A 26,490-nucleotide genomic window follows, 5' to 3' on the forward strand; every position below is an offset into this window, starting at 1 on the left:
AAGAACAGAAAGTGCCGTCTGGACTTCGTCAGATGCAGTGAAGATCATGACTCTTTATATTGGTCAAAAGTCCTTTTTTAGCCACGAAAGCAAGTTCAATAGGCTAAGCAGTGATGATAGGCTGTGCGTCCATCAGAGGAAAGACGAAGAATTTAATCCTAGGTGTTCAGTTTCAATGCTGCAAGGTGGTGGAGGTTCAGTTTTAGCGTGGGGTATTATTAGTACCAATGGTCCAGGGCTTATAGTTCGCTTGCAAGGTCGAATTAATTCGACTAAGTACATTAATATGTTGACTGAACATTTTCTTCCCTACTTTGGTTGGAAATTGGATGATAATCCCATCTTCATGCAGGATAATGCTCCCATTCACACAGTTGGCAATGTCAAGAGGTTCCTGGAAGAGCATGATATTCAGTGTTTGGATTGGCCTGCACAATCTCCAGACCTCAATCTTGTTGAAAACGTATGGCATTACATCAAGCAACATCTATGCAATGATAAAATTTCAAATTTGGAAGAACTTTGGATAAAATTTAAAGAAAAGTAGGATGCCCTTTCCCTAGAGTATTGCTGCAGTCTAATTCAAGGAATTCCCAAAAGATTGCAGGTTGCGAAATTGCAGAAGGGCTATGCTACTAAATATTAACTAGTTCATTGTGTTCCTGTTGTATTTGTGTTGCATTAATGCCCTAAAGTTACATTAAAATAACAATTTTTCATTGTGCGGACTTTCTTTTTGCCTCCTAAATTTGAAGTTATCTTTTACATTGACGTGAACACTAGAATATTTCAATTAAACCTCAAACATGAACAGGTAAAATTATAGAAGAATAAAAGGCCAATCAAATGAGGTATAGTTTGCTTAAACAGTTGCATTAAATTTAGCTTAGATTTGCAGTTTTTGATAAAAATGCAAGTGCGGACTTTCTTTTTGCCGCCTGTGTATATAATATATATATATATATATATATATATATATATATATATATATATATATATATATATTTGTTATACCGGCTTTCCTTGAACAGAGGAATTTACACTTTACACTGATTAGCACTATAAATAGCGCTAATAATTCCAACACCGGTGAGAGAGATGTGACTGCACTTCAACTGCTAGCCGAGTACCCAGTAGATATACACGCTTTCTTATCTTTGTACATTATTGTTAATACACTTGTTCCTTAACCGAACCTCGACTTGATTGTTCTTATTTTCACTGTTGTTCCACAACAGATTGGCGACAAGGAATCGAAACGACCATCACTGCAGAGAATCACTAAAAGTGATTGAAATAAAGATTTGTAAAATCTTTATGGCAGAACACCTTCGTCATTTCAACAGATATTTGGATACGCAAGGATTAATAGCGAATTAATTACTACAATAATAATTTGGCGACGGGAAAAAACTTGCTACCAAAATCTACAGCGAAAAACGCAAATATTGTCAATTATTTAATAATTGAACACACTTACCAAGTGTTTTAGAAAGGGAAAAAGGGTTCATTTTTTCTTCCCCAGAAGCCATTTTTCCTATGGTAAGAATTTTCTTCTGTAAAGTTAAATGTCCAAAACCAACTAGCAAATACCGTGTAAGCTTATCATTATTTCGATAACATCTGGGATTTGAAAAAAAGAAAAAAGAGACAAGCCGTGAAAAATAATTATTCACATACGTCATTTGTGCTTAGCAAACACGAAAAGAATCAAGTCATTTTTTGCAAAAGGCAAAGAGGGTAAAAAAAAAAAAAAGTTTCCCATACAAATTTATCGGATATTTAAAGCGACGAATTTTATTTTGCTATGTAAAAACACGTGCAAATAAAAAAAATATTAAACAAATGTTATTTCACTGGAGTGTTTCTAGTAAGACTAGAAATATAGCGTTCAACAAATTAAGTTACAAAAGGACTGCTAAACTGTTGTTCTTCAAACAAAAGAATTGGGAAAGAAATCTTAGTTGATTTTATTTTTTTTTACTAAGGAATATTTCTTTAATACACGTATAAATTGTAAACTGAATTCGTATGATGGATGCGAAATTCAAAGATTCATTGTTGAAATTGTTCCAATTCCAGGCAGAGCAAAATCTCGCGTTGCAAAAGCAGTAAATTCAGCAAGTAGAAAGAGAAGAGAGATTTAAACAATCATTTGAAGAAAAAATGCTTCAACAACAGAAACACTTCAAGGAAATATTGATGAAAACACAGGAGGAACAAAGAAAAATTCTGGAGGCGACACAGTTACTAAAGCGGACGATAATCATAACGCATTTTCTTAAACAGTTGTGTGGGCCACTATTGAAAATTTCAATTATAATCCAGAAACGATGTCACTATCGTCCAGTACTATAGACGTTATGAGGATATTTTTATATCGGATTGTAGTACCGGGTCAGACGCGAAAAAGTTAGGCTTTTGCTAAGGAAATTGGGAACAGCCGAGCATGCAAAGTTCATGAATTTTATTCTTCCAACAAAGACCAGTGAGTTGATCTTCCAAGAAACAGTTACGCTACTTACAGAATTGTTTTCTGCAAAAACGTCTCTTTTCCATAGGCGATATAAATGTATGAATGTTACTAGAAGAGAAAAAGACGACTACACTATTTATGCAAGTATAGTAAACAAGCATCGCGACGATTTTAAACTGGAGAAATTATCATCAGATAATTTTAAATGTTTAATATTTGTGCAAGGGCCGGTCTTAAATAAAGACGCTTAAATCAGTCGTCGTGTTTTAAATAAACTTGAAAACAAACCGAATTTAAAACTACAACACTTAGCAGAAAACTGTGAACGGTTTATTTCGTTGAAACAAGACAGTCATGACATAGAGGAAAGCGGAGTGTCGCATATTAAAAAGATCCATCAAAAGAAAAATCCGACTTCAAAAAATAACCAGAGAAAGAAACAGGTGAAAGATCCACCTGGACCATGTTGGAGGTGTGGAAATAAACATTGGTAGAATGAGTGTCCCTACAAATTCAAACAATTTGACAACTGCCACCGGAAAAGGCATAAAGCATCGCATTGTAGAAAAATATCTGGTAGAAAGACATTCATTAAACTTACGAAAATTGAACCTGAGGAACAAAATATCCGGAAATATGTACAGGTCAAAATGTTTAAAAAGAAAGTAAGGCTACAGTTTGATAGTGGATCTAACATTTTCATTATTAATGTACAAGCATGGAAGAGGCTTGGGAGACCCACTATGATTAAATCACATGAAAGGGCGAGAAGCGTCAATGGCGAAAAAATTACCTTTGAAGGAGAATTATTAACGAATATTTTTTCCAGAATAGGGCCGAAAAAGCAAGAATTTTTGTCATGTGAAAATCAAACAACCTCTTTAGAACTGATCTGTTCGAAAAGTTTAGACTATGGGATCTGCCTTTAAGCTCATTTTGCCAAAAGGTTGAGGATTCGAATGTGGAGGCAGAAAAACTTAAGAGGGAGTTAAAAGAGAATCTCCCAGACGTATTTTCAGGCGGTTTGGGAAGGTGTACAAAAGTGGTAGCAAAATTCGACGTAAAAGTAAATGAACAGCCAGTGTTCAGAAAGAAAAGAAGTGTTCCATACGCTGCTATAGAACAGATAGACAGTGAATTAGAAAGACTCGAAAACATGGGTGACATCAGAAAAATTGAACACTGTCAGTGGGCTGCACCAACGGTTTTCATCAAAAAGAAGAGTAAGGAAATTCAGCTTCGTGACAGGCTTAAACAGGGCATTACAAGATCACCATTATCTTCTTCCGAGCCCTGAAGAGATATTTGCGAAACTGAGTGGACGGAAATATTTTTCTAAAGTCGACCTCAGTGACGCGTACTTACAAGTTCCAGTCGATAAGGAGTGTTCAAAGCTGCTCAAAGTCGACCCTGCGATTTTTCAGCAAATTATGGATATTATGTTAAATTGGTTGGATTTCGCAGTAGGGTATCTGGACGATGTGTTAATGAAAAGCGCTAGCAAAGAACAACAGAAAGCTCATGTAAACCAAGTATTCAAAAAGATCCAGGATTATGGATTTAAAGTAAAACAGGAAAAATGTACATTTTTCATGGAGAAAATAAAATACTTGAGGCAAATCATCGATAAACATGGAAGCAGGCCGGATCCAGATAGATCTAGTGCAATAAAGAATATGCCTGCCCAGAAAATATTGCATCTTTACAAAGTTTCTTAGGTTTGGCAAATTACTAGAATGTATTTGTGCCAAATATGCATAAACTAAGGTCGCCTTTAAATGAACTGTTAAGGAAAGACCAAAAATGGGTCTGGACGCACGAGTGCGAAGAAGCATTTCGGGAAATTAAAGAGACTTTAACGTCTGACTTGTTTCTGGCAAGCGTGAAATTATAGTTGCAAGCGATGCCAGCTCCTATGGCATAGGAGCATGCATTTTACACAAAATGGATGATGGAAAAGTGAAACCCATAGCACATTCATCCCGATCACTTTTGCCAGCCGAAAAGAACTACTCACAAACTGAAAAAGAGGCGCTAAGTATTATATTCGCGGTAAAGAAATTTCATTGTTTCCTGCACGGTAGACAATTTCTGTTACAAACAGACCACAAACCATTATTAACGATTTTCGGATCGAAAAAGGGACTACCACAACATACGGCGAATAGACTCCAAAAATGGGGTACCATACTTCTGAATTATAATTTTCAAATAGAGTACGTACCATCTAAAAAATTTGGTTATGCAGACGGGTTATCGAGGTTAATACCTACACAGACAGAACCATTGGAGGATATGGTAATAACAGCCATTCAAGCGGAAGCTGAAGTAAAAAATACGTTATGTGACACAATAAGAGAACTTCCAATAACGCTTGATGAGATTAAGAGTAAGGCAGAGGTGGACGAATTTATTATACACACGAAAGAAAGGATCAACAATAACGAACTGGATGAAGAAATTTATTCAATTTGCGATAACGTCCTGTTATATAGCGACAGGGTCGTAATTCCTGCGACATTACAGAAAAGAATGCTCAAGGAATTCCATGTAGGACATCCAGGTATAGCAAGAATGAAAAGCTTTATGCGATCTTTCGTTTATTGGCCAAAAGGATATAGAAGGAAAATCAGGGAGTGTAGAGGATGCGCATTAGCTATGAAAGCTCCTCCAACTCAATTCGGATTGTGGGCAAAACCCAACCGACCTTGGTCTAGGATTCATTTAGATTTTGCAGGACCGCTAGATGGGTTATACTATCTCATTGTTGTAGACAGCCTGTCTAAATGGCCGGAAGTATTAAAATGTAAGAACCCAACATCCGAAGTAACTATCAACTTCCTGTATGAACTTTTCGCTAGGTTTGGAGGAGTAGACTGCGTTGTTACAGACAATGGAACGCAATTTATGTCTACCGAATTTAAACATTTTTGCGAGGATCATCTAATCAAGCATATAACCATTCCGCCATACCACCCCAAGAAGTAATGGACAAGCAGAGAAATTCGTTGATGCATTCAAGAGAGCTATGAAAAAAGCTAGTAGGTCACCGACGGATAAGTCAATCCAACAGGTTTTACAAGTCTACAGAGTCACTTCGAATGCAAACATCGAAATGTTGAAGACACCTGCTGAGATTATGCTCGGATGCAAGGTTAGATAGATTTTTCACAAGTTGTTACCAAACCAGGATAGGCCAAACTTTAAAAAAAAAAAAACGATAACAAAAAAATAAAGTATAAAGTTGGCGAAAGAGTCTTCTACAAGATTCATAAAAATAATAAGACTTTCTGGGAGTCCGGCATTGTTGTGAAACAAATAGGCAACATGGTCTACATGATTAAGGGACCAGACTTCGTGTACAAACGTCACACTAACCAAATTCGGAAAAGATACTCGAACAGTGATGTGACCAGATCGCCCGAGTAGGCTGTCTCTGGTATGGACACAGTGTTTGATACTTTTCAGGTGCCCATACGAGAGACAGCTCCGGAGAACAGAAGATCAAACAGAAAACGGAAATCAAGAGAATCGATTAGCGTGAACCCAAAACAAAAACGTTATTAATCCCAGACGGGATATTTTCAAGGGGGGGTTATACCGGCCTTCCTTGAACAGAGGAGTTTACACCGATTAGGACTATAAATAGCGCTAGTAATTCCAACACCGGTGAGAGAGATGCGACTGCACTTCAACTGCTAGCCGAGTGCCCAGCAGATATACACGCTTTCCTATCTTTGTACATTATTGTTAATACACTTGTTCCTTAACCGAACCTTGACTTGATCGTTCTTATTTTCACTGTTGCCTATGACACAACAGATATATATATATATATATATATAAAGAAAATTAAATATATTTTTAACTCTTTTTCAAGATGCCTTTTAACATGTTTTATTAATCATTTGTTCATATATGTGTGTGTGTGTGTGCGCGCGCGTGCGCGCGCGCGCGTGCGTGCGTGTGTGTGTGTGTGTGTGTGTGTGTGTGTGTGTGTGTGTGTGTGTGTGTGAATGAATCTTGTTATAGACATAGACAGGAGGTCACAAAAGTATTTCAGAATCTAATAACATTTATGTTTCTTAATGATTTATGATAATTTTCATATCGAAAGTAAATGTAGAAAATCGATTTCAAAATTGCTTTTTTTTAATGAGGAACAGCACAGTTCCAATTTCTAATATTTTCTACCTTGCAAAACATTTGATATTTTTTTTCTCTCAACAGCATAATATTATCAAATTTCTGCACAGATGCTGTCCTTGAGATGCTTATTAATCTAAAATTACTATTTTTAGACATGCTACAACCGATTCACGATAAGAAATGTTTATTTGCCTCATTAAACACCTGCATTTGAAGTGTGTAATTTTATTGTCAACAAACAGTCAGCTTAAATTTTTAAAGGCAGTGCACTTGCTATCAATGCAGGTGAAAATTCTTGCCTTATGCACAATACAAAGATGGCCCAAAAAAATTTCACAAATGATGTAATAGAACAGGGATTTTTCTTCTTAAATCACCAAATATAATAGATGTGTAATATTTGTGAGATGAAAAGTTTTATATTTACTTCGCAGCCAATAATTGGCTTTGAAAAAATAGAGTTGAAAACATTACGTTTTTAGGCGCTAAAAATCCTGTTTATAACTCACGTACAAACTGAAAGTACAAGAAAGTTATGTTTCAGCATTTTCTAAATAAGTATTGATAATTTGAAATATTCGGACTAATATTCTAACTTAATAATAAGATCAGGCTTGCAGCTCCTAAAATTGTCAACATGGATTCGTGGTGCAATGGATAGAGCCGTTGAGTAATAACCAGTTCTATACAAGAGAGTCCGGGAGGTTAAATCGTCAATCATCACTACAGTAATAATTAAAGAATATAAATTTTTAAAAAGTACTGATTGCTTTTACTCGGTCATGACTGATAGGATAAGAACAGGTTATTCTCATGAGTTGCATAAAAGAATTCAGTTCTAAATGTTGCAGGTTACAAAAACGCTGAATAATACAATTAGTACAAAAAAAGTCGTTCATTTACAACATGTAGTATTAAGAAAATGAAAATATCAAAATAAAGAAAGAACAGTAGAAATCTTTTGAAATGAATATTAGAGGAAGTTGTTAGGGAGGAAATAGTGCTCCAATATTCAAAAGGTTTTCAATTGAGTAAAATTAATCCTTTTTTTTCAGCTTAGTGCAAGAAAGTTTCGTTTGGGGGTTTGTCTATCTTCTTAGCATAAGACGAAAGCATAGCTGTCTGAAGGCGTTTGGGTCAGATCATTGCTGGTGTCCGAAGAAGGAGTAGTTTTGGTTATTTATTTGCACCAATTTTGGGTTATTTAATGCCGAATCCAATCATTTTAGAAAAAAGGTTTTATGCTTCAAGTTGTTTATATCTCTGTTTGGCAGAATTACCTACGAATGACCTGATCCCTATAGAATGAATACCTGAAGGCAAGACCTTAATGCAATCTGGCGAGTCAACAGAGGTTGTTCGTTAGCTAGACGAACAAACTCACACTTTTTTCTTTTTAATACATTTTTCTCCTCTATTCTCGTGTTTTGTTTTCCTTGTAATCCTTTAACTAGGGTTATAACACTAGTAAACGAGGATTCAAAAGTAAGTGCTCACGAAAATTCGCTATAACACTAACGAATGTAGATTCGATCATCAAGGGATACTCCATCTCAATAAGTCCAGTTAACTTTGCTATAACACTGTTCATTTGCTATTATGCAAATTGGAAACTGCTGAACGTGATAAATTTGTGGATTTTATTTTGCTATGGAAAACTTCTGAACTATCTTTCGCCAACACATGTTATATAGTTGTGGGTGCATATCTATAATATAAAGCCGAACGTCTGTGTTTGTGTCTGGTCACAAATAGGCTCCTATATGGTTGACTATTATAGAAAACTGATCACATATAATGATAGAAGATGTATTGAGACACAAGAATGGGTATGTGTGATTTTGCATAATGATGATTCATTAAAATTGTGGGGTCTGCGTACGCACCTGATCCACAAAGTATGGAAATAAAAAATTGAAAAATTAAAAAAAACGTTTACAAGTTTTTTTGATATAGATGTACATAATAATACTTTGATAAGTATGTTTTAACTTAAATAGGGATGGTATAATAAAATTGTGGGGTCTGCATTCGCGCCTGGTCTCCATACAATGAAAATAGGTACAAACTTTAATAAAGACTTTTCATATCTATCTGCGTAAGTATACTTTGATAATTATGTTTCAGTTTGAAGAAATATAGTATAATAAAATTATGGGGTGTTCGTTCGTGCCTGATCTCCATAGAATGGAAATATGTCACAAAGTTTAACAAGGTTTTTTAATATAGATCCACAGAATATTGTGATAAGTGTTTCGGTATGAACAGGTATGGTATAATAAATTATGGGGTTTATCTATTTTATTTTTACTTTCATCATATTTTTCTTTGATTTTGATACCCCCAAATTCGAAGCTATCTCTTTATAATCCTTCCTTTCATATCATACTTTAATAAATCAGAGTCCATTTTCTGTAAGCTGCTTTTGAACCCAGTCAACGACGGGTACTTTTGCTAGTATATATATATATATATATATATATATATATATATATATATATATATATATATATATATATATACACGTCTCTTAATTCATTTACTGTCTAGTGGGAATATAGTGGTTATGTCAACGTGTGTATAAAATTTAAGGAACTGTTTACAAGACATATACAGATTGCAAAATATCGAAGGGAACAATACATTCTTGTCTGATAGGTCCCATTCAACTGGTTTTGGTTCACCTGTTTTGACTATCAGACCTGGAATAAAGATCTTCAACTTCTCTGAAGAAAAAGACTAACACAGAATCATCGGTAGTCCCTTTCTTCTCGAAGCTGCAAGCACTATTCTTATTTACATTTACATTCTGTTGGATTCTATCCGCCTCCTAGTCGTTCGGAGAATTCCAACTTCCATTGTCAGCTCCCAAAACTAAACTCAACTAACTAACTTAATCCCCACGTCTCATTCTAAGATCTACGTCATCTTAAGTGACCTCTGTCAGACTACATCAGACTGCTAGAGGTCAGACCTATTTTTAAATTATTGTTATTAATTTAATCATTCTAAAACCCATTTTGTTCACACTATTTCTCTAAACATTATCTTTCTAGTTTATATAAACATTTATTTTAACTTGAATTTAATTTCAAACAACCAATTTATCCTAGGCTAGAAAGCTTATCTGGCATCATCCAGCATTGCTTATGCTACAATTACAGAACTTTTCAACCCGAAAGTCTCTCTATTCCATAAAAGATCGAAATGCTTAAATCTGGCTAAAAGCGACAAAGATGATTTGCAACTTATGCGGCTGTGATCAATAAATGCAGTGATTAATTTAAATGATCAGATCTCAGTATGGACAATTTTAAATGTCTAGTATTCGTACAGAGACTTACGTCTGAAATCAGGTGTATTCTAACAGCATTAGAAAATGAATCAAGTTTAACTCTACAAAAATTAACAGAAGACTGGCAGAAGATAGAAATCATTAAAGAAAAAAGACTCTAAAGATATCGAATCTGGCATCGTGCATATAAAAAATTAACAAAACAACCTAAAACGCACGTAACAAAAAATAGGAAACAAAAGTTTCCTTTGAAAGAATAAAAATAGAATTAAAAATCAGGTGCACCTAATGAAAACCATTTAAAACCATGAAGAAAGTTTGCATAAATATGTTACAGTAAAAATTATTGACAAAGTAATTAAATTACAATTAGATTCAGCCTCAAACCTACCAATACTAAATTTAAATACATGGAAAATTTTTTGAATAGACTAAGAGTGTTCATATCTCACAAAACAGTACAAAAATTAACTTTGAGGAAGAATTTCTGACCAACATTACACTGCTGGGCAAAACTAAAAAATTAAAAGTTTACATTCGAAAAAAAATCATGAATTCCATTGAGTCAGACTGAATGCATGAATTTAAATTATAGAACCAGACAATTAATAATTTTTGCTGAAAGATGGAAAATACAAGAGCTTCCCAAGACTAGAAGTTGATGAATTAAAAGGGACAAACAGAAGATGAACGCAAACCAATCCTGATCCAGATTGATCAAAACTAGCTCTCCTCTACCGAAAACGGTGCTTGCTCATGAACAGAGACACCAACAACGAGCAGAGTACTAAAGTGATGATATCTTCACCAACCGACCGAGTCTTAAGCAGCCATTGTTTTACCGGGTATGAAAAGTTCAGTTACAGTGCAACATGTGCTGGTTGAAACTAGGTTTTTCCCAGTATCAGGGTATTATCTACCTAAAGCCAACGTTAATCAAGGATATTACGTTCTACAAATTAATAGAACCCAAACAGCTTTTCCACAATATGGAAGAACCGTCAAATGGTTTTACCTAGCGTCTCTTCAAAATAGGCAGTTCATCAAGTTAGCAGTGCTAGAGGAAACCCTCTGGGGCAGTATCACCCCTTTTCTGATGGATTAGTACAAGCGGGGTCATAGGTAAGGTCATTGACCCTAAATTACTTGTGCATGAGTCTGCCAACTCAAAGTAATCAATTGTTTTACCAAATTCTCACGATTAATATGTGAGAAAATGTCAATACAAGGTTTTCTCCAACCCAAATTTAAAAAAAAAAATTTTCACCATTAGTAATTAATTTTCCAAAAACGGAAGAAGTAAACACTATTGAAACCGTCTACGACACATTCGATATTGAGCCTCTTCAAACCATACTAGAACCACAATGTTCTGGCAGAAAAAGGAAGAACTACTCGTGGTTTACCAAAAGAGAAATAAATACTGCTAGACCTTTTGGAGTAATCAGCTTGGGAGGGGGGGGTAGCACAATTACTCACGAATGAACTGAACCATATACAATAAATACCGGAAGACAAGGCATTAATGCAGGATCTGGATCTGGTGAACCAACAGAACTTGTTTGGCGGTTAGATGAACAAGCTCACACTTTTGTATGTTCTTGTTAATGCATTTTTCTACTCTATTCTCCTTTTTCGTTTTCTTTGTAACCCTTTAACTAGGATTATAACAATCTCCAAATATTTATTCAAGGTGTTTAGTTTGGTTATTTTGTTTTACGGCATATCAACTCTTTTTTTAGTTCAATCATTTTAGCGCTGATTGTTATGTTTCAGGTTCTTTATATCTTTAAATATGTATTCACGTATTTAGTTTTGTTGTTTTGTACAGAAATTTTTTTTTTTTGTATTTAGATTTGCAGACCATGATTGGGTTTTGCAAAGAGAAAGGAAATTATAATAACGTCAATGTTTGGTGCATTAAAGTCAGGAAGCCAGCATCTTCAGACAGACTGATCTGTTAGCACCAGCCAAAGAAATGGGAGACGAAGACAACAAAGAGGCCTTTTTAATTAGACTGTTGATGTTTAGGAGTCTGAAGAGAAGGTGAAGTACGGTGAATTAGCTGCTGAATTAGCTGCTGAATATTCCACCAAAGAAAAGGGATGCCTTTCAAAATGTTCCCAAAATCTTTTGACTTTCTGAGAAGTCAGGTTTACAAATATGAAGATGTCAGAGTGATAATTGAGGGCATCTTACATGAAAAAGAAGATCGCTTTGAGTGAGTGGATGAAATTGTAAGACACAGTCTTGGTAAATAGAAGGAAGGAAGGCTCGTTCGCTTTCAAAAGGTTTCTAAAGTTCATTGAATCATTACGGACGTAGATTATAACGACCGTTTCTAACTCTCAACTTCCAAGTTCACCAAAGTTCTTACGCATGTAAAATTGCATTACTAATAGGCAAAATCTTGCCAGTAATGATATTTATATATTTTTTTATCACAATTATTGACAAATCTGAATTCCTCTACTATCATATCCTTTCATATCTTTTTGCAGCTTTTTGATTGGTCAAAAACATTTTTTTTTTCCTGGAGCTGATTCATTGTCCGCCATTGACACCTGTGCCATTTTTTATAGAGTATTTTTTTTTTTATATTAGTAAAAGAACAAGTTGGTTGTTTTGTTTTATGGTACATAAACCTTTCTCGAATCCAGTAATTTTGGGAAAAAAAATATTTATGCTTGAAGTCATCAGGTCTAAGCCTGTGTTTAGGACTCACATATCCATCCTATCATTCTCATATCATTTTGCTCCATGCAAAATTGAATCCTTTGATCAATCGCAAAGTCTATTTATCAAAAGTATCACAGGTTGATTCTTATTGTTAGTTACAGTTTTGTTGCTTGAGTTTGTTAATAATTTAGTTTAAAATAGAAAGAGTTACTTAGTGGGGGATTATTTTCTGCAGGTCAGCTCAAAATATCCATATGGAACTCTAAACATCACTGCATCAAATTTTTTCAATGAACAAGTTTTATTGGGTTCATTGTAAAACTTACTCTATTAATTGTGAGTGAGGAATACTCAGAAACTATAGCATGATAGTTATGTTGAATATCGCGACTGGTGTACTAGAAATGGCACTTGGCAGGAATAAATAACCTACATGACACAGACATGCATCTTACCGGAAAAAATCAAAATACACCTAATTAACAATGAGACATAACTCCCTAGTAAATAAAACATCTGGTGATTTGGTGCAGAAACACTTTTAAAAGTCATCTGTAGACGGAAGTACACCCATCACTAAATAAACACCCTAGCATATGTCGCTACGTTGACAATAGAGACAAACTCCCAAAATGAGCGTTTTGAGATGGATGTGTGGGTATCCAAAACAGTTATATAAACTAGTTCAAATTCAGATCGAGTGTTTCGTTCCTGTATAAATAATTTCACTAGTGAGTTTATGAAATCAACTTCCATTAATTTGCATGATTCCTCCATCCCTCTTTTTCACCCTACTCGTTCATCGCAACCAGACAATAAAAATATATAATATTTTTGTACATCAATATTTATCATTATTCTTTCAAGTACAGCAGTAATACAAGAATTATGTTGTGAACGTTTACTTTTAAATTCCATTAATGTCATTTCGTTCCTGTATAAAATTTAGAGTTAGTTGCCGAAATACCTGCATGAAATTTATAATCAGATTCCTTCATGTATTCCATCATTTAAATATTTGCATAAATTGCATTATCTTCACATCTAAGAGGTCATAGACACGAATATTATTGATTTTGTCATGCATATAAGTTACTTTGTAATTTAAGTCAATTAAATTACTTTTTATTGTTTTGAAATAATCAAACATGTCAAAATCATCAACTTGGTCCATTTTTTTTTTTTTTTTTTTTTTTAGATCTTCAAAAAGTCAAATTCTACAGCAGTTAAGAAACGTTTGTCTCATTTTAATTTTTGTTATATTTTGAGGAATAGAGTGTCTGGCTGCCTCTTATTAAATGAACCATTTAGTTTATAATCATGTATTTCTTTACATTAGTTACAAAAAAGAAAAAGAAAAAATTTAAATAATACCAGAAAAAACACATAAAATGTGCTTTTTTAACCTTTGTTAAAAAAAATAAAAAAATAAAAACAAAAGAATTAGTTTTGTTTGACCCAAAAAAAATTGGTTGCAATATATATATATATATATATATATATATATATATATATATATATATATATATATATATATATATATATATAAAGCTGTGTGTGTGTGTGTGTGGTTATGAATAGGCTCCTATATGGTTGACTATTTTAAAAAACTGATCACATATAATGATAGATGTATCGAGACACAGGAATGGGTATGTTTGATCTGGCAGAACGGTGGTTCATTAAAATTGTGGGGTCTGCGTTCGCACTTGGTCAACAAAGTATGGAAATAAAAATTAAAAAGAAAACGATTACAAGTGTTTTTGATATAGATGTACATAATAATACTTTGATAAGTATGTTTTAACTTAAATAGGGATGGTATAATAAAATTGTGGGGTTTGCGTTCGCACCTGGCCTCCATAGAATGGAAATAGGTACAAACTTTAATAAAGACTTTTCATATCTATCTGCGTAAGTATACTTTGATAATTATGTTTCAGTTTGAAGAAATATAGTATAATAAAATTATGGGGTGTTCGTTCGCTCCTGACTTCCATATAATGGAAATATGTCACAAAGTTTAACCAGGTTTTTTAATATAGATCCACAGAATATTGCGATAAGTGTTTCAGTGTGAACAGGTACGGTATAATAAATTATGGGATTTATCTATTTTATTTTTACTTTCATCATATTTTGCTTTGGGTTTGATACCCCAATATTTGAAGCTATCTCTTTACTACCCTTCCTTTTCATAACCTATCATACTTTCATAAATCAGAGTCCATTTTCTGTAGGCTGTTTTTGAACCCAGTCAACGACGGGTACTTTTGCTAGTATATATATATATATATATATATATATATATATATATATATATATATATATATATATATGCACACACTAACATCCATCACAAGCCTATAATTTAACTTACAACCATCTAGTTGACAGCTTTAATCATTAGAAGTCAATGCTTATTTATGTGTTATAGAAATCGATATGTTAACAGTTAGAAAATGCAAATAAGTGTCAATAAGAGTAACATTTTTGAAGAAATCTACACACCATTGACATTCTCCTTCTATTCTATAGGGATTAACTGGGGGCAATTAAAATATAACTGAATATATATTGGAACATACCAAAACGAAATACATTTAAAAACAAAATTTTAATAATTAAATAATCCTGTATATAATATTTTAATTGCAAACGTACCTCTCCACCATACTGTATATCGATATTCTATGGCTGATTGGGACAGCTTCTGAACATTCATATCTGACCTACCTCTGCATTCCATGTTTAAAAAGGACGTGTCCTCTATAGTATCAGACCTGACCGAATGGTTAATTGTAGGCATAGACCGATTCATACCATCCAAAAAATTCCAACAAAAACCTAACAGCCAGCCATGGTTCTCCCCAGAATGTGCTACTGCCATCGTGCACAGAAATCACTTTTTCCATAGCTACCAACGTAATAGATGTACTGAGAATAAAGCTGCTTTCAGGACTGCCAGCAACCACTGTAAAAGAGTAATAAAAATGCAAGAGAGCTATATGCTCAGTCTGTTAAATCCAAAGTAGCTGAGCAGCGGCTTGGTTCCCACCAGTTCTGGCAAATAGAAAATAGGATCCTGAACAGAAGCGTGCATTCTATCCTAACTATACAATGGACCTGAGGTCATCTCGTCAGCATCAGACAAGGCCAGACTATTTTCCAAGAACTTTGCAGCTAATTCTACCCTATGCGACAATGACCATCAACTCCCTGTATTTCCTCCTATAACAGACAACACTCTATGCAACATACAAATATCTGTGTGTGAGGTTGCCAAACTAATCAAGAACCTTGATTCCAGTAAAGCAACTGGCCCTGACAGCATTCCAGTTATAGTGCTAAAAAAGCTCTAACCAGAACTTGCCCCCATACTTACAAAACTGTTTAAGCGTTGCCTTAAGGAGAAGTGCTTTCCAACACCTTGGAAAACCTCATCAGTATGCCCTGTATTTAAGAATTCAGGTGAAAAGTCATCCCCCTCTCAGTACAGACCAATAAGTCTCCTGTGTGTCATGAGTAAGTTCTTGGAATCTATATTAAATAAAGAAGTAGTCAACCACCTCGACAAAAACAACCTTCTTAGTGACATGCAATATGGTTTCCGCTCTGCAAGATCTACAGCAGATGTGCTAACGGTTATATCCCATAGGATTAGTGAATCTCTTGACAAAGGTTTCCTTTCTAGGGCAATTGCTCTTGACATATCAAAGGCCTTCGATAAGGTATGGCATAAGGGCCTACTTCACAAGATTTCCAGCTACGGTATTACTGGAAATGTTTTCTCAATCACTAAATCATTTCTCTCTGATAGGTTCATAAGAGTAGTGGTTGATGGGTAGAAATCAGAGGCCCACAGTATTAATGCTGGAGTCCTTCAGCGGTCCATCCTGGGCCCAACTCTCTTCCTGATCTACATCAATGATCTCCCCAAACACATACTTAAATAATTCGTTGACATCTATGCTGATGACACGACCATCTATGGCAACACAAAAAGGCCGTAAATGACAAAGTTCTCTCTAATTCTCTCTCCTCTGATCTTGAGCACGTGGTACAGTGGGGGAAGAGGTGGCTGATCACTTTTAATTCATCCAAAACCAAGCTTCTATCTTTACATCATCAACGTTCTGATCCCCATCTGGCATCAATTGAAATGGATGGCTCTCGTCTTGGGGAGGCCCCATGTTTTGACAAGCTTCTGGGTTTGACCTTTACTCCCGATCCGTACATCAAATCTGTTGCCAGGGACGCTGGGAAAATCGTGGGATCCTTCTACCGTTCCAGAAGATATCTCACTACTGATGCAATTCTCTATCTGTATAAAAGCTAAGTACGTCCAAGGATGGAATACTGCTGCCACATCTGGGCAGGAGCTGCTAAAAACAGCCTATCCTGCCTTGACAAAGTACAAAATAGACTTCATGGCTTAGTGGGGGATGCCCTTTTCTCTTCCCTGCAACCTCTCTCCCACAGGAGAGACATTGCGAGCCTGTCTTTGTTTTATCGTTATTTCCATGGCAGGTGCTCGTCTGAGCTCCAATCCCTCGTCCCCCCTCGCCAATCTTTCATGAGAAACACCCGTCTGGCTGAAACTACTGTCAATAATTTTCCCCACTCTTTATCTGTGCCTAAATCCAAACGTAGATTCCATGAGCAAAGCTTCTTTCTTAGAACTGCACGCCAGTGGAACTCTCTGCCGCTTGCCTGTTTCCCACCTGACTACAACTTGGACGTCTTCAAGTCCAACATAAACAAACTCCTGACAAACCGCCCCCTTAAGTAAGACACTCTATCAAAACCCCTAATACTAATGATTACTACAATACTATCTCATTGATTACTGTACACGCAATAACCCTTATCCCTGAGTGGCCTTCGGGCCTTGATAAGTGGTGACCCCCATGTAAAAAAAAAAAAAAAAAGAAATTCCTCTCTAAACCAAATTACCGTAGGTTTGCAACAACAGATGCCGCATACAAATTTATTGTGTCTAGACCTTACAACTTCATAATAGACAGATTTAGGCCTTATAACCAAATCCTACTATTCATCCTAGGAGAGAAATCGTCATTATCACCAATATCATTAGAGTTAGTAGTTCCTATATTCCCTCTAATTCATAACCGCTCTCACCGCCCCACTCTACACTGGGTAAAGTTACACACAGTAGACTTGCATTGCACTGTCACTTTTATTAACTGAATCATAAACTAGTAGAAATAACGTTCACTTCCGATTCGCAGATTCACAATATAATGATTATTCCCTTCGGAAATTCTACCCCCGTTCTCATTGGATGCCACCTATAATTCTCTTATTCCAGATTTTAAACCTTCAACCAAAACGAAGGCTCACGGATTATACAGCATGGCGTTTGCAAGACAAGCATTACGCAAAACTGTTACACCATATACATACATGCAACAAACATTAAGTGCAGATCTAAAAAACATTAACGAATTATTTATTAATTTATTTATTGCGAACTATTATCCTCATCTTTCTTAGTTGTTGTTTCACAACGTTTCGTCCAACTATTTCTCTGGCCTTCGTCAGGTGGTAACCACGACGGGATAGAAACTCCAAATCTCCTAACTTCGGGGCCCATGGCGCAGTGGATAGTGACGTTGAATCTCTATGGTTCCAGGTAAGAATTGTCTGAAGATAGTGGTTTCAATCCTACCCAAAGCCGGCCAGAGGCTTACTTGGCCAAAACGTGGTGAGACGACAACAACTATGGATGGCAGTAATTGCTGAGAATGCAGTTAGGAGATTCGGATTTCCTATCCCGCAGTTACCACCTGAAAAAGACCAGAGGAATAGTTAGCCGAAACATCGTGAAACAACAACTAAGAAAAATGGGTGTAATAGTCCGCAATAAATAAATTAATAAATTATACTCATCTCAATAATGAATTCCAATTAGAATTATTTCTTATAGCGCTATTATATATTTTTGACTTACTTTAAACTATATACACACTCATATCGTTTTCCACGTTCATTCGTTCTCATTAAGCCATAACTTTTGTCTTTTTTTTTTTTTTTTTTTTTTGGACAGAGTGGAGTGTTTGAGTTTCGTTAGCTGCTATAACACAAAACAAACACGACGTACTGTCCCCTCCTCTCTCTCTATCTATCTATCTATCTACCTATTTATCTATCTCTAAAAAAAAACCTGACGATTTATTCCGTTTAGAGCTATTTTATTTTTTCAACTTGCGATTATTATAAACTAAAATACATACACAAATCGTCTTCCACGTCCATTCGTTCTCATATTAAACCATAACTTTTGTCTTTTTTTATTTTTTTTATTTGAGAGGGTGGGGCATGGGGCGGTTGCGTGGCGGGCGCTAGTTGCTACAACACAAAACATTCCTTCTCGTTTTATACCATAACTTTTGCCTTTTTATTTATTGATTTTTGGGGAGGGTGGAGCGGTTGAGTTTCGCTACCGGCTATAACAAAACACAAACAAACGTATTGTTCTATTCTCTCTCTCTCTCTCTCTCTCTCTCTCTCTCTCTCTCTCTCTCTCTCTCTCTCTCTCTCTCTCTCTCTCTCTCTCTCTCAACAATGATTAAGTGTGTTTCCTTATATACTTTGAAAGTAACAAACATTGACCACTACCAAGAAGGAACGTAAAAGGAGAACAACATTTTCACGTTATTCACTTTGTGTGTGGGGGGGATTTCCATACCCTCTTCTCAGGGTTCTTTTTGGGAGTGGGGGAGGGGTTAAATAATGCATAGTTAAGTTTACAGGAACCTATTTTTTTTGGTAGGGGAGGTCTATGTTTCTTTTGTTTTTTGTTTGTTTTTTTGTTTTGTTTTGATTTTTTTTTCACTTTTCAGCTTCTACAACTTCTTCCACTTTTCAGAACATTTTCTTTTCTTTTTTTGGCAGGGTGGGAGAATTTTTACATTAGATCCAACTCCTAAATTTCCTTGGGAATGACGAGTTTTATAAGTTATCCAGTATACTCATTAACACAAGGTCATATATATTTGGGGAGGTTGATGGGGTTTTTCCCCGAAAACCGTTCTTAACATGAAGAGGTTGGAGTTGCTACCAACAACAATTGTACTTTCCTTTTTTATGTGGGGGCGGGGTATGCTTTCACCGGGTAACGCCATTTAACAGGTCCTGCTAGTAATGAATATATTTCTATTTTTGAAGCCATGTGCCATTTTGCAGAAATGTAACATCACTACATAGCTTTTTCTTTGTGAAGGAAACACCACTGCGCTAACAGTTTTTTTTATTACTTTTTATTACAAATGTTATTTAAATTTTTTTTTTTTAAGATAAAAGTTGTAAACATGACTATGTTTGAAATTATTTCCAACTACAGCAATATATCTCTGCACAGGCAATGCTGGGTGAATACCACTAGTAAATAATAAGACAGAATCGGCAACAAACCCGAGACATGTAGCGACGACACTAGGGAGATGACGGTTGCCAAGTGGTTAACGACATGGTCTGACAAACTAGATGTACCAAGTTTGAATCTAGTTCATTCTACAGGAACACTTTCATTTAGAGATATGGTCTCTCTTGTAAGTATCTGATAAGAAGGATTCTAACAAGAAAGATATAGGAGAAATGAATGCCAACCATAATCATTTGATTCATTTGAAATCAAAGAGGCTTAGCAGCAATGGCGGAAGACTACAAGCAATCAAAATATGCTGGTCTTCTCGACAGATTTATATTTCACCTGATCGTGATGAAAATAAACAGAACAATTGGTTCCACCACGCAGGACTTCCTCAACTGCCTGGGGATATTAATGACTTGCCACACTGGAGACCATCAAGAACTGATCTCGATTTATAAACGTCTTTCTATCGTCATTATTTGAGGGAATACCTTCAGCTTGCTCTCGGTCTGTCAAGCCAGCAGGAAATCTAGTGAAACTTCTTGATGTTCCGAATACAGGCTTTTTAAATTTGGAGGGTGAAAAAGATTTTCATGAAACTTTAAATTTAGATATAATATTCAAATTTTGTCAAATGTTGAAATGTATATCTATTGAATAAATTTATTAATAGTTAAAAAAAATAAAACAAAGGTGAATTAGTAGATAAAATTGGCAAACAAGGTTGAATTATTATCCAAAATGCTGAAATGAAAGCTTCTTTCCCTGAATCGTTTGCCTCTCGAATTCTCTCCATGTTCCCTGTTGTCTTAACCTGCAGAAATTTAATATAATGTGAACAAGCATTTTGTTGCCCTACTCCTCTTTTAGGTTGCTCCCCTATAAATGATGTTCCTATCACAGTGACCCTTACGTTTCAGCCAACTTGTTAATCATGACACCTTGCTCTGATACAATTTGAGAATTAAAAAAAATTAATAAAACATAATTCAAAATTTTTAAATAAAACATTAAAAAGTGAAAAAAAAATTTTTTTAATATAACATTAAAAAAAAATGAAAAAAATGTTTTTTAAAATAAAACATTAAAAAAATGAAAAAAAAAATTTTTAATAAAACATAAAAAAGAAAATCAAATAAAAAATGACTGAAGCACAATAACAAATTATGACCAATCTGATACAAAAAAGCGACATACCTTTTACAAATATCGTCACATATCCACGTGTCTCAAGTAAATAGGCAACTTTCAAAGCAATATGTCCGTAGTCGATTTCTGGAGTTTTCTAAAGTAAAAAAAAACTTTCATTATTCAGTGTGATATATTGCAATAATCCCATATTCTGCTACTGTGATTAACAGTTTTTATATAACCAATTCAAAAGTTACTATACCTTCTCTTATAAACTGAAATCCAATCTTTGTTGGTTTGTTATTCATTTCATCTATCTGTATTGCAGTATTATATTAGCATGCCGGGGCAACGTCGAGTAACCTGGTCGATTATTATTATTAGAAAAATAAAACTAGATGTTTGAAAACGTTGATTTACAGCTTGGAATGCTTAGTCATAAATTTAACTTAGAAATAAAATAAGCAAAGTCGATTTAGGAATTTTTTGAGTAGTTATGGAATTTAAGCTAAGAATAAATAAAGATACCTGATAAAAATCTGGCAAGGGATCTTTAGGCCACGTGTAGTGATGACATCATGGAAAATATAGATATGCACATAGGAAGTTAGTCAGCTGAAATCAAGCTAGAGAGTTGGCAAGAAATATGTTAGCGAAGTAGACGTTTGGGCAATCCCATTGAAAGCAGCGAAGGGAAGAACCAGGAAAATGTAGAAAGAGGCTCAGCGTGCCAAACTTTGACAAGGGAATCTATAATAATAATCCGTTTAAAATATGGAAAAAAGCCGTGTAAATATGGAAAAAAGCCGTCTATTAAAGTTTGTCACATTTGTTAACTATGTGTATTTGTGAGATCTCCTACAAGTTTAGCCTGGGGCCGCAAGGCATTCAGTTACCATGTGTGGCCAACATGGAGGCACTGTAGAATCTTGATGGAGAGGTTATGTACTCGCAGAGAAGACTTATGCATAGCTGCTCCCTTTTCACCACGAGGTTAGCCAGCGATGTTAGCTGGAAGCAAAAAGGCATGCAATCATAAACTTTACGCTAACTTATACCGAACACACTAGACGCATCACATCCTCCTGCCGAATTAAGAATCCAAATGCATATACAGATTAGTAGGGGACCCCAGAGGTAGTCTGTTATGGCCCACCGATATGTGGACACGCCCTGGCACCAACCCCTACACCACTGTCTTGTGGGTGCCCTTGTTTGGGCGAAGACTAGGGGAACCAACACCAAAATCAAACACCACTGCCTTGTGAGCTTTATCACAGCAAAGGCTAAGAGATGGGAACTCTGACTTCAAATCCTACTGCTGCCTTGCAGTTTTCCTTAAAAGGTTATGGAACCTCATCCAGAAAGAAAAGGCATAGTCGCGGACACAATAGGGCGACTATTTACCTCACTGAGATTACTTTCGGCCAGAAGCTGCAGCCTCCTCTGCTGACAGTATGTTGCGGGTTCGCTCAACTGGACATGAGCATTGGAGGTTCAGAGGGTGTCTATTTGATGTGCAACAGATACTGCACCTAAACTGTGCAAGCAAGTTCGAAGCCAAAGTGGAAAGTCCTGTAGTGATGGAGTGAGACTACGCCAACACTGAGGGATAAAGCACTGAGGCCCCAACTAGTCATCATCAAGACTGATGGACTGCATGATGATGATGATGATGATGATGATGATGATGTATTTGTGAAGAAGCGTCCACACACAAAATGAACATTTTATATACATACACCAATGAATATTTCTATACTCTATAGACACGTATTTATTAAATATCAAAGATATTGCTATATACACCACTAGACGTTTTACACAAGCAAGAAATACAGACACGTACATATACAATGAACACACACACACACATTATATATATGTATATAATATAAAGCTGAACGTCTGTGTGTGTGTCTGGTCACGAATAGGCTCCTATATGGTTGACTATTATAGAAAACTGATTACATATAATGATAGAAGATGTATCGAGACACAAGAATGGGTATGTTTTATCTGGCATAATGATAATTCATTAAAATTGTGGGGTCTGCGTACGCGCCTGGTCCACAAAGTATGGAAATAAAAAATTGAAAAATTAAAAAAAAACGTTTACAAATGTTTTTGATATAGATGTACATAATACTTTGATAAGTATGTTTTAACTTAAATAGGGATGGTATAATAAAATTGTGGGGTCTGCATTCGCGCCTGGCCTCCATAGAATGGAAATAGGCACAAACTTTAATAAAGACTTTTCATATCTATCTGCGTAAGTATACTTTAATAATTGTTTCAGTTTGAAGAAATATAGTATAAAAAAATTATGGGTGTTCGTTCGTGCCTGACCTCCATAGAATGGAAATGTGTCACAAAGTTTAACAAGGTTTTTTGATATAGATCCACAGAATATTGTGATAAGTGTTTCAGTGTGAACCGGTATGGTATGATAAATTATGAGGTTTATCTATTTTTACTTTCATCATATTTTGTTTTGGGTTTGATACCCCCAAATTCGAAGCTATCTCGTTCCTTTTCATAACCCATCATACTTTCATAAATCAGAGTCCATTTTCTGTAGGATGTTTTTTAACCCAGTCAACGACGGGTACTTTTGCTAATATATATATATATATATATATATATATATATATATATATATATAAGTGGTTTTATTTTTGATTTTTAAACGATAGTAATGTTTATGTCTCCACCTCGGAGAACCGGGTTTTTTCTTAGAAAGTCGCCCTTTTTTATTTGAACGTATTATTTATTTATTTATTATTTATAAAAACAGTAATCTACGGACACGCGCAACTCCTCTTCAGCGTAGCTTGACTGTTGGTAGAATTCGAACCTTGGACCTTATGTATTTCAGTCCAGCGCCCTAATCCACTGCGCTATGTTGCCATAGACAATTTACTGTTTCGTTTTTATCGTTCATGTGTTTAAGTGATTTTTGTTTTGATTTTTTAAACGATAGTAATGTTTATGTCTCCGCCTCGGAGAACCGGTGATTTTCTTAGAAAGTCGCCCTTTTTTTATTTTGACGTATTATTTATTTATTTATTATTTTTTAAAACAGTAATCTATTTATTTATTTATTTATTATTTTTTAAAACAGTAATCTATGGACACGCGTGTTTTGGAGCTCTACTCCTCTTCAGCGTAGCTTGACTGTTGGTAGGATTCGAACCTTGGACTTTATGTATTTCATTCCAGCGCTGTGGATTAGGGCGCTGGACTGAAATATATATATATATATATATATATATATATATATATATATATATATATATATATATATATATATATATATATATATATATATACTAGCAAAAGTACCCGTCGTTGACTGGGTTCAAAAACAGCCTACAGAAAATGGACTCTGATTTATGAAAGTATGATAGGTATATATATACACACACACACCTACTGGCTACATAACAGTAATAAAATACAAGAAGGTGCTTCTGTGATCACTTAAAGAATGATCTATAAACAAAAATTTTCGTGAATAGCATTCAGTTGACAATGATCAACGTTTTGCTGAATTCAGATACATTTGTACAGAATAGAATCTACCCACTCATGTAAAATCGATCAAGGATTCTTGTTCTTCAAAATAATGCATTAGATGAATTGTTCCTGATTTTCCGGTGATGATTCCGAATTCTATACTAAAGCATAATTTGTTTTTCATGCAAAGAAAGTAGGCTTTTGATTATAAAAATAAAATTCTACAATTGTGTTCAGCTGAACTTGGCTGAAACAAATTTTTAAAATCTGTGAATGAAAAAGTTGAGTAAATCTTTAGGAATAAGGTAATATTTTATTTATTTATTTATTTATTTATTGTACATATTAGTTTTGAGCCACCATGTATTAGTGTCAAATTGGGGATCAAATCAAAATTTAATCCTACATATGAGAACAAATATCTACACAAGAGTTTTTTTTTTTTTTGCTATAACGTGACTCTTTGTGATATTAGAATGATACAAAACTATAAATTTGAGTTAAAGCATACATTTTATAAAAATAAAGAAAAGAAAAACACAAAAAGGTTTTTTTTATTGAATTTCTTTAAATAGGTTTAACTAAAGCAATCTATATACTATTTAAGTTTTAGAATATATTTGTTGTTTTCAAGTCAGTTTCTATTTAACCCATAGTTGGGACCCTAACAGGTACTACCACTCCGGGTCAGAGTGGACCTGGGAGCAATGGTAATTAAAGGGTGGCTACACACTCCCCAAAGCCCGCAAGCTGGGGCCTCACCACTGGATATAGTTTAAGGTCATATCCAAGACCGCTATAAAATTGTAGAAGCTTTGTAAAGATAGCGGTTAACATACCCAGATGCTATACCAACACTACTTAATGGGTGGGTATGAATTAGTTTTAATATATTTGTTTAGAGATGAGGTGAAATAAATTTTGTCTTTAATTATTTTCTATTTTACCCAAAGCTGTAAGGGGGGGGGCACTTGAAAGTACACACTTTTACCAACTCGGTCTAATGGGTGGATATAAATTAATTTTAATATATCTGCTTAGGTGTATAATAAAATGAAATAAAATAAGACAACTGTTCAAATGTTTCTACTTTACCCACAGCCAGAAGCAGAATTTCATGTGGATGCCTTTCCCAAGCGTACACATGATCATCACAGATCTGGTTAGATTTGAACTTGGCATATTCGATTTCATAGCCTGTGACAGTATTACACTTTTTTACGAAATGCAAAGCAGTTACTTGTGCAGTTTATGGACTCTACTGAAATAACAATGTTATTATTTAGAAACCTATTTTTTAATCTGGTTATGGGGGTTTTGTTAACTGTTCTGGACTTTCACCTAACAATTTAATAAACAAAAGATCCGTAAAAATTGAATTCAATTTAGAAATCTTATCTATCTATCTATATATATATATATATATATATATATATATATATATATATATATATATATATATAGTACGGTTCGTAAACTACAGAAGTACTGCAAAGAAGATTGTTGTATTCTTGAAATTTAGATCCAGTCAATTGCGAAGAATAAAAAAGGGAATATTTCATAGACTATCACCACGGAAGCGGAATTGCTGAAAGAGAAATAGTCTCAGTTGGAAATAGGAAGGCAGTCAACTATAAGCAACATCAAAGAGACTCTCCTTCTCTTGATTTTCCCCAAGATGTAGATTAATTACATGCCAGGCCAGACTAATGTTTCCTTCAAAGTCTTGTCATCTTAGTTGTTTCTGTTTGCTGAGAAGAAAAAGTACAATGAGTAAACTAAATATCTACTTTTTTTTTTTTTAACTCCGGATAAAACGTGGCTACTTTTTGTATTTATATA

General features: G+C 34.8%; 1 protein-coding gene across 2 annotated transcripts in view; it reads right to left on the reverse strand.

Moving 5' to 3' along the window:
• The window catches only part of LOC145245783 (protein unc-13 homolog D-like), a 513,002-nt gene that overhangs the window by 61,839 nt on the left and 424,673 nt on the right, over window positions 1-26,490 (reverse strand). For both annotated transcript variants that reach the window (XM_080107524.1, XM_080107446.1), the window contains exon 24: window positions 21,193-21,280. In XM_080107524.1, the coding sequence (XP_079963650.1) occupies window positions 21,193-21,280 (88 nt within the window). The remainder of the gene's footprint in view (window positions 1-21,192; window positions 21,281-26,490) is intronic.

This window comes from Euprymna scolopes, chromosome 1 (assembly GCF_053919585.1).
Source record: "Euprymna scolopes isolate OS-2025 chromosome 1, ASM5391958v1, whole genome shotgun sequence".
Classification (NCBI taxonomy): domain Eukaryota; kingdom Metazoa; phylum Mollusca; class Cephalopoda; order Sepiida; family Sepiolidae; genus Euprymna; species Euprymna scolopes.